The sequence below is a fragment of the Ursus arctos genome, unplaced genomic scaffold, assembly GCF_023065955.2.
Source record: "Ursus arctos isolate Adak ecotype North America unplaced genomic scaffold, UrsArc2.0 scaffold_7, whole genome shotgun sequence".
In the NCBI taxonomy this organism is placed as follows: Eukaryota; Metazoa; Chordata; class Mammalia; order Carnivora; family Ursidae; genus Ursus; species Ursus arctos.
This window is the reverse complement of record NW_026623089.1, coordinates 40804815-40819931: the sequence shown is the minus strand read 5'-3', so window position 1 is coordinate 40819931 and position 15117 is coordinate 40804815. Positions and strand designations below refer to the sequence as shown.

At 41.0% G+C, this 15117-nt stretch overlaps 1 protein-coding gene across 2 annotated transcripts in view; it reads right to left on the bottom strand.

The window, feature by feature from the left end:
• Positions 1-15117, bottom strand: part of GLUD1 (glutamate dehydrogenase 1) — a 36214-nt gene that overhangs the window by 16848 nt on the left and 4249 nt on the right. For both annotated transcript variants that reach the window (XM_057308848.1, XM_026504622.4), the window contains exons 2-4: positions 4080-4160; positions 3504-3559; positions 2482-2545 (exon numbers count right to left, since the gene is read on the bottom strand). In XM_057308848.1, the coding sequence (XP_057164831.1) occupies positions 2482-2545; positions 3504-3559; positions 4080-4160 (201 nt within the window). The remainder of the gene's footprint in view (positions 1-2481; positions 2546-3503; positions 3560-4079; positions 4161-15117) is intronic.

The window sequence follows — 15117 nt, the reverse complement described above, 5'->3', positions numbered from 1 at the left end:
ATTGGAGGGGGGACACTGGTGAGGGGCAAGTCTGAGGTACAGTTTGTGAATCGGAAATGTACGATAAATTGCTTCTCAAAAACCTCAATTCATCTAGACAGCCTAAGGTGAGACAGCTCTCCCTACCCAAATCCGAAATACTATTAGGCTTAGTGAGTTTTCTCCTCCACACAAAATCCAGGGGTGCTCGGATTAGAAGTAAATCCTGAATTACAGACAAATTCTCAGATACCTTACAGAGAACAAGCCTGGAAGTGCATACTTTGTACAACAGGTACCTAACCCCAGGAGAGCTAAAATGCCATCACTCCATCCCGCACTAGCATAAAAAGATGAAGTGGCTCAAGAGCACAGCTGCTTTAACAGACACGAGCACAGGGTGGAGCTGAAACGCCAGTTTTGGTGCATGTGGGGGGGGATTAAAAAGATGGACACACTGGATTACTGTAAGGGAACTTTACAGTTTACGAAGGTGGTATCTAAACTCACGCAATAGAATGAACACCAATGTTTCACAAATAAAAAAAAAAAAAAAAACAACAAGACACAAGCAGAGAGAACACTTCCTAACTCATTCTGAGGCCAGTATTACCCTGATGTCAAGGGCCTCACAAGAAAAGAGTACTACAGACCAATATCCCTTAGAATAGCATTAAAAAAGGTACTTATGAATACACATAACAGAAGTGATATAAGACTACAGACCATCACTGAAGGAAATGACAAGAGCTGGAAACAAATGGAAGGACATTCAGTGTGGAGGGACTGGAGCACTGGCCAGACTGGTCTGTGGAGCCATGGCAATCCCTGTCAGAGGCGGGGATGACTTCCTGGCAGCAACTGAAAAGCTCCTCCTACGCGCACACAAGGTGAGGGGCCAGGACTCAGCCCCAAGTGGAACTCACATTCTGAAACTGCGGGAAGAGAAGTCCCCACGTAAGGGACAGGCGACCTCAGCCGCAGAGGTTTGCTAGGACCAGTTCTGTGCCCTGGAGGGAGAGAGAGCACCCCTCCCCCCCATTGCCACGCTACAAAGCTTTCTGAGCCCAGGTGGCAGGTGAGCTGCATTGTGAGTCAATGCGGCTTTTTTGCTTCAGAAAAGAAGCCAAATTGCAGTACTTAAGCTTTCATTGTTTCGATGAATCACTTTCAACCTTTGGAAATCCTGAGGCACTTGTCAATCTGGAGAGAATGAAGCTGGTGATAGTCTAGATATGGGCAGTAAATACTACTGAATTAAGTCTGAAACCACTCACGACTATTAACACGTTGCAATTCAAGCTAAGAGGAAATATGATATAAAAATTATGAAGGCCGTCAGTAGGCCGAACACGGCTGCAGTTCACCAGCCTCGGAGGCTGGAGGCATTTCTGTGACGAAGGCAGTCACTTCCCCAGCGCTGCCCTGTTCAGTGACAGGACAAGTTCACAGCAGTGCTGAGGCGGCCACATGCCAGGAATCCAAATGCCTTTTAAATGATGAACGACAGTCCAAATCTGGTAAAGTTCTCATGTTCCTTATATTTATTTCCGTATATTTCATGCTCTTTTTTTCCTAAGAAGAGGGCAAATTTCAAAATAAGGATATCTTAAGCTCAGAGGAACCTGTCAATGGTGGGGAGAATGTTGGGGAAGAAAAACACAGAGGGAAGAATACAGAAAAAATAGATTTTTTTCTTTCTTACTTTAGTCAGTCTTCTTTATGTTACAAGGGCAGACATTCTGTTACATACTTTAATGTTATTAAAACAAATTAGAATCCTTCTAGAACAACAAAAGAAATACAGACTCAATTTGCTGGAAAAATTAAAAGATTAAATGATGAATATTCATAATCAGAGCAAAGAATATTCACATCTCACATGAAAGAACACACGACAGAGATGACAGATGATACAAAAACATCAAGCCAATGAAGATCAGCGGCCTCAGAAATGTAGTGTTTAGCCAAAGGGCCTCGTGACAAACATCAGGAGCCCCGGGAATCCTCAAAACCAGCCAGAGAGGGCAGAGTGAGCCACCCCTGTGAGTGACCTCACCTCCCAGCCTTTGCTCGCTCCCAGCAGGGGCGGCCTGCTTTAGGCTCTAATTCCAAAAGGCATCAGATTTCTCACTGCTTTCACAACAGGATGACTACTGCAAAGGTGATTTTTTTACACATTAAAAAATGTTTATAACACAGGTATTATTTAGTTCCTAAAATCCTTCTGGACATCACAATAGTGATTATACAAGGAGACGAGGTGGAAGCCATCCATCCCCGTGGTATCCACAGTGCATACTGAGAACTTAAACTTTTCTATTAGAGACATATCAAAAACAGGCCCACATACATCCACCACAGTTATCACAGAATCCCGTTTCTCAAAGTAAAGGGGCCATTCTACCCAGGTACATACAGATAAAAACAGGAGTTTAACTTAAGACAAGTTGCTTTTTAGATGTTCCTACTCTATGCACAAGCCTACAAGGTAACACATACCAATGAAGCCCTTCTTTGCCAGCTCCATGGTAAACCTCCTTGTGATCTTTTCCAATTCATTATCCTATAAAGGAAAAAAAGGAAAACAAAACAACAACGAGACAAATGTTTTGGATAGAAGACCATTGGTGGAGATAAGTAATAGTTGCATCATATTTTCTATTTATAGGACATCTTCATTATCTTCTTGTGTAATCCTTTAACTCATAAAGCAGGCATTTCCAGTTTGAAGATAAGAGAATGACAGATCAGAAATTAGGTTATACAAATAACAGATAGTAGAACTGGGGCTCAAATCCCAGTTCCTGTTCTCTTTGTATTAATACAGGACCCTATGATTTAAATGGCTAATTTTAAAAAGAATGAAATCACGTATGTATTACGTTTGTAACATGTTAATTCAGTGTTGTAAAGCATAGTAATGGCTAGCTTAAATTAACATGGAATTGATAGGATAAACAATAAAATGTTTACTGAATTAAGATATTTTTCACTAGACCTTGAGATCCCAACATAAAAATCTCAGATCAGGGCACCCTGGTGGGTCAAGTTGGTTAAGGGGCTGCCTCGTCCTGGGATCCAGTCCCATGTTGGGCTCCCTGCTTAGCAAGGAGCCTGCTTTTCCCTCTGCCCCTCCCCCCACTCATTATCTCAATCTCTCTATCTCATATAAATCTTAAAAACAAAAAACAAAAAAACCTCAGATCACAGTAACATGTTAAATGTATATAGAGCATATTATATTTATATTATAGAATATATAACATGGATATAAATGCGTAAGAATACGAAGGTATTAATTACCTTTTAGCCAAGCGTAAAAATGAGAAAGGACATTGATGTTAAGCAGGTGACCTTTATATGGCACCACACTCAGTGAGTTAATTATTTACTTGTTTTTCCATTCCTTTAAAAAGCAATAGAGGCCATTACTCTCATTGGTATGGGGGACACACAGAAACCCCATAATTTCAAGTCCTTTGGTAGTGCCCCATGTGCACAAATGTCATTTTGATACTTACAGTATAGTTCTTGGGATTGATCTTAACACCAGCCTTGGCACCCCCAAATGGCACATCTGAAAGAGAAGGCTGCAAGTTGTTATTCCATACAAAGGACAAAAAAATTCAAGAGGCAGAAAGTACTAGGCAATATTACAATAATTCAAATATGACACTTTAAGCTTTAATTTCAGAAAATTCAAGAAATAAACCCACATTGATCTCTTCTAAAATGTACCTGAACTAACATTCTAGTGGAACAGAAATGATAAGGCTAGGCAAGTTATGATGCCTATTTAATCAGTGTGCTTTACTACTTCTAAGAGAAAAAATGTATTTAATTTCCTTCTACTATGATTTGGTCTTATTTACAGAGCATGGAAAAGGATTTAAAAAAAGATCTACACTTAAAGAAAATCCAAGTAGTTCCTATAAAAAGTTTTTCATTAAAAAAAAAAGAAAGACTAAATCTTAAGACTGACTGAAAAATGATGTAAGCATTAAACTGTGCAACTTAAATAACATCCTAAAAGTAACCTGGTATGTAAACATATTTCCCCAAAGCGTTATCAGGTAGCAACAAAGGAGATCACTTACCAACCACTGCACACTTGTATGTCATCAGAGAAGCCAGAGCCTTCACTTCATCCACACTCACATCAGTGCTGTAGCGGATACCTGCGGGGGGGTGAGAAAGAAGGGGACATATTTAGAACATCCTGCTGCATGGTGAAAAGAGAAAGTGCTAGAAACTGAAATGTGCACTTTTTGCATTTACACCTTGGTTATATCCAAGAACACTTAAAGTAGCTTGTGATACAAAGTCAAGGAAAACCTGCTAATTAGACACCTAGCAAGGGCTACAGGATGAGTACTGAATTTGATTTTTAAGAATTCTGATAGTTAAGAGAAAAAGCCTGGCACCAGAGTGCAGACTTTGCACTCTGGTAGAAGCGGATAAGAGCATCAAGCAGGGTTCCTGGAGATGAAGAGATGATCTTGAGGGACTTACAGCCCAGTACCATCCAGCAGGAACCATGACTTCGCAAGACATAAACTACCTTCAAATGAATTTTTTTATGCTCTTAGGAAGGCAACTAATTCAGTGAAGACTTTTTTTCTTTTACTTTTTGGCTTAGGTGATTTAGTAGCTGGGAGTTAAAAAAATTTTGTTTTCTGATAGCAATATAAATAGGACCAAATGGTTAGTCAACAGATTCAACAGATTCAACTTAGTATCAGATGTCTTGAGGTTCTGGCTTCAGACAAGTGTACCCAGAGATCCTCATCTCTTCTCCCTTCACCTACTGCTAGCCTGTCAACCAAGAGATGAGAAGCGGACAGTCATTTCTCAGCCATCCCCTCTGCTCTTTTGGCAAGGATGGGAGGTGGCCAAGTGACAGACGACTGTGTCTTAATGTCTCTGTACACTCATGTGATTAGGTGTTTGGTAGTGGGGACGTGGAAAGTGTGTATGCCCACGACTTTGGTTTTGGGGGTCCTGGACACTCACCCTCCCGAGTTTTGCAGCGTGAAGCCACCTATATCCTCTGTAATTCATTGCTTCTGAACCCCAAGGAAGAAGGCCAGAGTGAGGTTGATGTTTGCATGCTATGGGGGCTCCCTGGCACTGTGTGTGTTTGTGAGTGATGAAGGATTCCTGAATGAAGCACGGTCCAGCTTCCACTGAGAGTTACAGTAATGGGGGGGCCTCAGGGACATCTCTTAAAGAAGAATTTTGGGAATAAAACTTTTTCAGGGGCGCCTGGGTGGCTCAGTCGGGGCGCCTGGGTGGCTCAGTTGTTAAGCGTCTGCCTTTGGCTCAGGGCGTGATGCCAGGGCCCTGGGATCGAGCCCCACATCAGGCTCCTCCACTGGGAGCCTGCTTCTTCCTCTCCCACTCCCCCTGCCTGTGTTCCCTCTCTCGCTGGCTGTCTCTCTGTCAAATAAATAAATAAAATCTTAAAAAAAAAAAAAAATCGCGCTTTGCTGAAGCGTTAGCGCAGCCATTTAAAAAAAAAAACTTTTTCAGATAGAAATATACAATATCTTATAAACTGGCAGTTTGAGAAAACTTCCCCAGTCATTTTTAAAAGGGGGCTACTTATATATTTCAGAAAACATCTATCTAAACACAAATGATACATCTTAAGAGAATTTCATCTGTTGTATATACGATCATAAAGAGCAAATTCTAAAGCTGAACATATGTCTTTGGCCTATCAGATAAATGATTACATTTAGAAAAGTGAGCTCTTAGAAACACATCTTAAATATAATGGGTTCTCAGATTATCTTGGAACAAATTTATGTGTTAGTGAAATCTTAGCGAAATGGCAGTTTTTTTAAAGATCTAGAGGCTATCTCTTGCTATAGAGCTTGCTTACTTTTTCGTTCAGGCCTCTGATAAAACTCTCTTCACTCCAAGAGGCCCTTCCTGACCACATTATTTAACAAACCACCTTCCTCATCCCCACTCTATAGTCCCCTCTACCTTATTTAAATGTTTTACCATTTAAATGGTAAATGGTTTTCTGTATATTTGTTTACCGTCCGGGCTTCCCCACCTGGGAAGCTAGCACCATGAGGACAGAGGACAGACTTTATTTTGTTCATTGCTTTACTTCTTGGTACCTAATATAGAACATGGCATATGCATGTATTAGGCGCTCAAATACGTGAATAAATATATGAGTATTTCATTTCAAATACGTGAATAAATATATGACTAAGGTGTTAAGACAGAAAAGCCACGGTCACTAAAAATTCTGACATGCCTATAAGTTCCAAACAATTCACCAGAAGAGTCTGCATATATTACAAAAGGGCTAGAAACTAGTAAGAGGTAGAAGTACCAGGTCCTGAAAAGTACTCCAGAAAAAAAGACAAAATAAATCTGTAAGTAATATTAAGTCCAAACATTTTCTTTAAAACAAAACATTTTGCTCAAACACTACAACATGTGTTTAAAATCAGTAAAACCGTTACCATGTAACATGTATAGGACTCAGTGAAAACGTGCTAGGCCAGGGACCTGGGCCGCGTGCAGGGTCGGGCCCTTCCTAACCAGGTGAACCGGGCTCAGCAGCAGCTGCCGAGGCGTGTGCGCCTGCTGCCCTGGGGGCCACTGACACTGCGCGCAGGGTTCAAATCAAGCCAGCACAGGGCAGTGCCTGCGTGTGGCCCTGGCTTCCATCTCAGCCATTAACACTGCTATTGTAAGTATTACCAAGTAGTGGCAGGTAAAGAAATTTAGGTTTTAAAAAGTCTAAACTGACAGGAGCTTAAACAAACAACTTAATAAAATTTGATTTCATTACTTCTCAAGATAAATTCATGAAGGTAGTAAAGACAGTCTGCTGGTAAGCGTTAGCGTTTCTCCTATTACACACAAAGCGCTTTTTTCATTGCTCTTTTAGAGCCTGTGGAAGCAAGCAGTCACTAAGTTATTTTAACTTCCCTTGCTTTCTTTAAAAAAAAAAAAAGACCTTAGTTTCAGGGGTACAAGACCACAGAGTGACTGGACAATTCTATACATAATACTATGCTCACAAGGGTAGCTACCATTTTCCTTGCTTTCTTAAGGGAGGGGAAAAGTCATTTTCCCTTATCCAGTGCTTGTAACTAATGCATTCAGTGGGAAACAAAAACAGCTTGAAAGAGTGACAATCACAAATCTGAGAGGGATCCTATTATTCTAGACATGGATGCTAATTAGAAACTGGCCTCCTCCTTGCACAAAAGGGTATAAACAAAATGTCTATTTTACTGCAGAGTCCTGGAATGATATGAGTCAGAAACTGTACATGTATAACAAAAAACATGTTTCTGCTGGACAGAACCCAGGAATTCTTGTTTGTAGAGTGAAATTTTCTTTCCGAGCCACACCCAGTCGGAGAGCTGAGCGGCAAGCCAGAAGAGCAGCAGCTCGATAAATGACCTTTCACAACAGCCTTTTCGGCAGGTTATGAGCCACTGAAGGATTCCAGTGAACTGAGAGGCAAGGGGGGAAGCACTAAGGAAAAGAGCAGAAGAGTTAGGGGGATAAGCCTTGGAGCAGATAAGGCGGGGGGCAGAGGGGGACCCAGGAACCAACGCACATGGTACTGCTGGGCTAAAGAGAAAACAGGCTTTCCTTTCAGCTTTCTAATTAATCAGTGATACACAAATGCTTTTACTTCTGGAAGGCGGCAGACACACTAGCACAGGGTTACTTAAACTGTTAGTCTGGAAAAAACTCTCCAAGTAGGGCCATAAATAAAATACTGAGTACTGTACCAATACTCGAGACAAAAGAGCCCCAGTACACGAGTTCACCCAAACCTAAGGGAAAGCTACTTGCTTTTCTTCTTATGGGACTGGAAACCAAAGGTAATTACTAAACACGTACTGTCACCTAAAAATTCTTACCCACATTCTACTGGATATTAAAGAGTATGATGGTAAAAAAGAAGTCGTTCTCCACTTTATCTGTAAATCCAGTGGATTATGAGATACCAGCACAACTGGGGTGAGCAAGGGACAAAGTGATGTGACATACACTTGATGTGACACTGACTACCTCGAGTTAAGACAGGCCCTACACATTCTACTTCAAAGTTCTAAAAGGGGGAAGACGTAGCATTTCTGAATGCGTCTGATATTTCAAGAATACAGAATTTGAAGACAAAGTTGTTCAGTAAGGCCAAATAACAGGTAATACACACATACATACAAGAAAACCACCTTCATGTGTTTTAAGCCAAAATGAAACAAGAAGTTATCTTATCTGCAGTCTGAATATTCTCATTTTCTAAAACTATGCCCTTCCTTCTTTTCTGTGGGATGAGAAGTATGGCAGAGAAGGCTAAAGGTGAGCCGGACTGGCAGTGATTGGCTGGGGGCACAAGGATAGAAACCAGAAAGACCCAAAATTTTATTCCAGAAACGGAGAAAAGCAAGTTATGATTTTTTTCTGTCCTGAAGTCCTACAGCACTACCTGTTAGCCTGTGCTGCCACTAGAATTCCTAGTGTTTGGGAAGAGATTAACTGGGTCTCTGAACACAGAGCTGGCAGGTGTCATAATGGAGGTGCATAGTTGCAGTGAAAAGCAGGAGTCCTCCATGGCTGGCCAAACTAGAAAGGGAACTGGGTGATTACACAGGTGTGGACCACAGACCCACGTCCTTAGAAACAGGGTCTAAAAATCAAGGACCACATTCTCCCTGGCCCACAGAGTAACTTGTACTTCCAGTTCACCAGAGGAAACTGAAGAAACAGCACCCATGACAACGTTTATTATTTATCAAACCTGGTAGAGGTGGGAGGAAGGGTCGGTGATACAGCTTGGAAATCAGACCTTTCATTCGGTAGAGTAATAAACTCTCCCATACAGTTATTTTGGGCAACCTGGTATCCAGATGTTTCGAAAGAACATTAACCACATATAGACGTCTGCGTGCTACACAGCACACACCATTTCTCTGCCTTTTGACTTAATGACCAAAGATACTCCTCGCTATCCTCAAGAGCCTCATGACTGGTGTACAGTACGTTTTTCTAGCAGAAATAAAAATCAAAAGCAAAAATCAGCTGAAGTTGCTATAGTGATGAAGAAACCACACCAGCTCCTTACTCTGAGAAAGATTGAGTGAAAACCACAACTGAGTAGCTTCAATTTTTTTCCTTTTGCTAGCTGACTCAAAACCAAAAACAGACAAAAAAGCTCCTAGCAACTGAGTCACCATTGTTTATGATGAATCATTAACTAAACATTCATGAAAATTCAAAAATTAAAAAAAAATTACTTGGACCAAGATCTTTCAATAGGGCTTGATTTATTAAAAATTCAATTTCCAACTGTATCTTCACACTCTTTAGAAAATCAAGAGTTCTACCACAAGCACAGAACTCACAGGAAAGCAAAAAGACCTTAGAACGTTTAAAATGCACGCACTAACCCTCTTGCCATTTACTCCTGAGAACATCTTTTTTCTCACTTAATACAATTTCTAATGTGCAACAGAATCACATAACTTAATTACAAATGAGGAGAGGAGAGCAAGAAGCAGTGAGGAACCAGCACCCATCAGCAAGTAATGACCACGGAAAATATGGGAAGTCTCAGATAAAAATTCATTCTGCACTACAAGGAGCATTTCGTTCGGAGCAAAGGAAAATCATACCTTTAACTGCTTGACAGTGTCCATGTCTGTGTAAGAAGGCAGGCAAGCCCCATTATCAAAATCTTTAAGTGTTTTGAAGAGACAAACTTAGTAAGTTCTGGGAAGCATATGTTTAACTGATGTTGGAGAAATGAAATGGAAAATATTTCACTTCTTCTTTTCATTAACATTTAAAAGTTATAACACATATGTGAATGTGTTCATCAAAACTTAAACACAGACAAAAACTGAAATCTCCCCTATCACTATGTAATCCCTGTCTTTTCCTTATGGGTGGCCATTCTTAGTGATTTAAGTATATATATCTGTATCTATATCTCCTCCCAATCCTTTCTGTGCATTTAAATACATACTATCTATTGAACATACAGCTTTGTCTTGTGCTCAAGTATTGAACTTACTGCCCAATGGATGGGGGAAAGATTATGCATTACGAAGGGGGAATCTTGTTCACTGGTTTCATAGATTGCTTATTCTGAAAATAGCAGTAAACTTAGTCCCACCTTCCCACCAAACAGGTCTTGGAAACGATGCTAGTAAAAGTGTTGAATATAAAATTGAACATTTAGTAGAACGTAACGATAACTTGTTATAAAAAGGTTCAAAGAGTAAAGGATCAAAATTACAGATATCCAGTTTCATATAAATTATGAATAAGTCTAGGTGATATCTGAGATGGATCTTAAGAACAGGAAGAGAATTAGAGGGAGACAGGGAATGGACAGGCACCACACGTAGAGCGACTGTACTTCGCAAGAGTTAAGATCCAGAAAACTTATATGCCTGTATTTCCAATTTTCCTAAGGATCATTTTGCACCTGATCTCATTTTAAAAATCCAGTCCTTTTTCCTAATAACACTTTCCGGGTGCTGATACCACCCTTTTTTCTACCAGTTCCTCAGGCTAGAAATTTGAGTTATCTCATTCTCAGCTCCTCCGCTGCCTAGCCTTCTGGGCCCTCCCAGATTTATCATTATCTACCCAGTAAGCATTAAGGGACAGCTGTTTTGTCTTGCACACTTCTGACACCAAATGTGTGGGTCTTCCAAACCAACAACCAGCTCTTCCATTTTCTGTGGACACCAAATGGTTGTCGCACACAATTTTTTTTTAAAGATTTTTTTTATTTATTTGACAGAGAGACAGCCAGCAAGAGAGGGAACACAAGTAGGGGGAGTGGGAGAGGGAGAAGCAGGCCCCCAGCAGAGCAGGGAGCCCAATGCTGGGCTCGATCCCAGGACCCTGGGATCACCAGGGCTGAAGGCAGATGCTTAACGACTGAGCCACCCAGGCACCCCTGTCGCACCCAATTCAATTCCAACACTGACTACCTGGAGTTAGTGCAGACCCCACTGATTAAGGGCTTAGTCCCCCAAGACTGGCCTTCATTTTATTTTATTTATTTTTATTTTTTTAAAGATTTTATTTATTTATTCGACAGAGAGAGACAGCCAGCGAGAGAGGGAACACAAGCAGGGGGAGTGGGAGAGGAAGAAGCAGGCTCATAGCGGAAGAGCCTGATGTGGGGCTCGATCCCGTAACACCGGGATCACGCCCTGAGCCGAAGGCAGACGCTTAACCGCTGTGCCACCCAGGCGCCCCTGGCCTTCATCTTAGTCACAAGTACTGGATGCCCAGAGTACCCATATTTTTGTCCAACTTGGTTACAAACTGGGGGCTCCCACACCTCCCTCCTCAGGTTTGTTAATTTCCTAGAATGGCTCACAGAACTCAAGTCAACACTTTACGTGTGTTTACTGGTTTATTTTAAGGTCCTAAGTATAGGAGCTTCTGTCCCTGTGTAACAGGTGCACCATCCTCCTGGCACATGGAGTACTGTACCAGAAAGCTCTCAGAACTTAGGAGTTTAGGGATTTTTACGAAGGCTTCCTCATGTAGTCATGATGGCTATTAACTCAATGTCCAATTCCTTTCACCTCCATGGAGGACACGGGATGGGGCTGAAAGTTCCAAGCTACTCACCATGGCTTAGTCTTTCTGGTGATCAGCTACCATCCTGAAGCTATCCAGGAGCCCACCAAGAGCTGCCTCATTAAAACAAAAGATGCTCCTATCACCCAGGAAATTCCAAGGGATTTAGGAGCTCTGTGTCAGGAACTGGAGTCAAAGACCAAATATTAGGACAAAAGAGCCTCTCAGCACCTCGATCCCTCAGGAAATTACAAGGATTTTTAGGAGCTCTGTGTCAGGAGCCAGGCACAGAGACCAAACAAATATTTATCATGTCATGAAACCTCACTTTCCACTATTTACAAACACATAGTCTGTCCCTATGACCCCATCACACAGTCCTGACTCTTGCCTGGGTTGAATCAGTCACCCCCTCTATTTCTCTTTGTCTAAAATCATCTTTCCCCCATCCGACTCCTACCCAGCCCTCCCTGCTTACAGATCAAAACTGTCGGTTCCCTGGTATTTTCTTTGAACTCCTATTGTAGCAACGCACTGCTGAGTGTATTTTCCATCATGTTATTTATTGACCAGTTTTGGGAAGGGAAAATGTAGAAATAGAATACTGAGCTAAAAGCAAAAGGAGAATGACACAGATACCATAAGAGATTTAGGATCCTGTTCTAGTTTGAGGAAATCAACAAAAGACATTTTGAGGGAAAAAAAAGTCAGCTTTGTTTTGTTAAAGCTTTCTTATGGATAGTTCCCCCAGCAAAGAGCATAGTATCTGACAGAGTAGGGAATTAAAAGGCCTGTAATGAACAGGTTAACTATCAGAAATCCCCATGAGCTAAGGAATGCTCCTTAATTAAGCATAAAGTTTAAAGCTCTTGCCTGCAGGGAAAACTAACACATAATGGAAAAATTGATTTATTTGGAATATAATCTATAGCTCATAATGAACACAGTCCTTATTCAGTACACCCCAAATATGGGGACTCTTACCCTGGACTATCATTCCCTTGCTGTTTCTCTTAGTAACAGGTTAAAAAACAAAACAAAAACAAAAACAGAGAGTCCATGTAAATCCTAAGGCTCAAATGTAAAAAAATTTCTTTTTTTAAAGGCCCATGTCCATGTATTTATGATAATGATACATGGCAGAAGGAGTCACATTACTGACAACCTTTGTAATTTTCATTTGTGTCATCTTTCACGTTTTCCTCTAGCCAAGAAGCAATTCAGAAAAGTTAAAAGGTCTGACAGACTTTCTCTGAGAATAATCTGGAGAAATAGCAATTCATGACAAACCTTAACTTCTGACTTTTTAAGGAAGAGACACTCAGAAGAAAGCCATATTAAAACTATTCCTTTGAAAACCCTTAAAGATACATGTTATTAACACTTTGGTAGGGAAAGGAGTTCTGGCCGACATATTAAACTGTTCAGCACCACAGCTCTTCAAACCTTTCAGTGGAAAACTCTCATTAGAATGTTCTTTCATGGCTTACTGGAATAAACGGACCTGTGAAGATATCATATATGAGTGAGTTTTACATGCGCAGATATTGGAATATGCATTCATTCTCTAGGAAATAGGGAGGCCTTCTAATAACTTTTAACACATTTCAAACGATCCAAAGTGTTAGGAGTCATTGTGCTAAGGGCATGACATGGTTCCCAATCAGTGCTTAGGATACAACTTTTCTTTTCTTTTTTTACATGAATAAATCCCAGACGATAATGATTAAGGAGGTGGGTGCTGGAGTCGGAGGACAGGAGTCTGAACGCCAACTCTTGCTACTTCACTGGGGGTATAACCTTACCAGAGGAGGCGTTACCCTAGTAAAACCTTGCTTTTCAGCCCTAGTATCCACATTTGAAAATCGGGGACAACAGCGTGTTCATGAGGTTGTTAAGAAGAATAAAAGCGATGATGCGTGAAAAGCTCTTAGCAAAATGCCTGGTATCCACAGAGAGCTCAACAAATGTTAGCTGTTAGGTTTCCCCTTGCTTTGCCAGTTGACCTGTCGGGAGGCAGGATCTCCCAGGTGCTGCTGCCTTTCAGCGCTCTCCCAGGATGTGGCTCTGCTCTTGGTGACACCTGCCCTGCCTTTAGCAGTAGTGTTTCATACATGAACGCTTCAGTCTTGATAGTGAGTACTGTAATCTACATTAACTTCTGCCTCTGGAAAGGAGAAAACATTGCCTCGCTGGGATAGCTAGGTCAGTTTCAGCTAACAGCTTTGGATGGAAGACTGTTCAGTTATTTCATGGGCAAGACCTGGGCAGAGCCGCTTCATTTTTCATTTGATAACTGTTATCGCTATTTGAATATCTGAATAATATACAGCTATTTTAACAGGAGTTTCTTAGGTACAGCTACCATGGGCTATTTATGAATCAATATTCTTCACTGAGCTGATATTAGAGGTCTAGGTCTATTTTTTTTTTTTTTTTGTATTATGAAAATCTAATCATTATGCAAAATGTATGGGGAAAAACCCCACAACATCCTGGAAGTCCTATGTCAGGCCATTGCCTAGGAATTCTTCAACATACAAAAGCTAATTATTTTGGTCTTTATTGGTGCCTGGCAGAACCCTCAGCACCTTTAACATCATTGGACAAAAACAATTTTCTTAAACAATCTTAATTATTACCAATAGTTATATACCCCATTTCTTCCCTCTGAAAGCCAGAAATTTCATGTTCGATTTTTATTTCTTGTACTTAAAATTTAAAACACTGCCAGTTTTATTGAAGTTTAATATACTGGTACTTGTCCTCCAATTTTTGATGCCCCAATTCCTGCAATGTGTACTTTGCATAATGAGTGGGCAGTGTTTGTGTTTCTGCATATGGGCTTTTTACTGCCAGAGCCAGCCAGCTACGTGGATTCCAACCAAGTGAGGGGAAGACTGAATGACCATCTGATGCACTGGTCTCCACCACTCTCCTAGCTCTTCATTCTCTAGTGTATTTGCAGGAGGGGGTGGATCAGAGGTATTTGGCTTCCATGAAATTCAAAGGCCTCTATGACGGCAACCCAGTTCTGGATTTAATTAAAGAGGGTTAAAAGCAGCAGCAGCAACAAAACCCTCAGGGATGAGGGCTAGGGAGAAGAACACGTTACTAATTGCCTGTCTTTTAACAGAATTTTCAGACTGAGTTAAATCCTAAATTTATCTATGAAGGCTACATTTTATCTTGTGGGAGCAGATGCGGTCACACGCTCACACTTCAAGAATATTAGGGAGTGTGAGAATTTATTCCAAGTCACCCAAGTTTTGATGGCTGTCGATCTGGCACAGCAGAAGATGTCAGAAACAGGTGTTTTTTTTTTTTTTTTTTTTTTTGGTGAAGGCAGAGCCTGTGTCATTTTTAAACAGTATCGGTACTTTCTACAGTCTTCCTCCAAAGTACTACCATTATAGCCTGGCGGACTGATACTACACTGACTCCAATCCTCAGCGGCCTCCACACCCTCCACCCCTGCATCCTGTCCCCAGAGACAAGAACAAAGACCGTCTACCTCCCACTGTTTCTTTTTTGCAT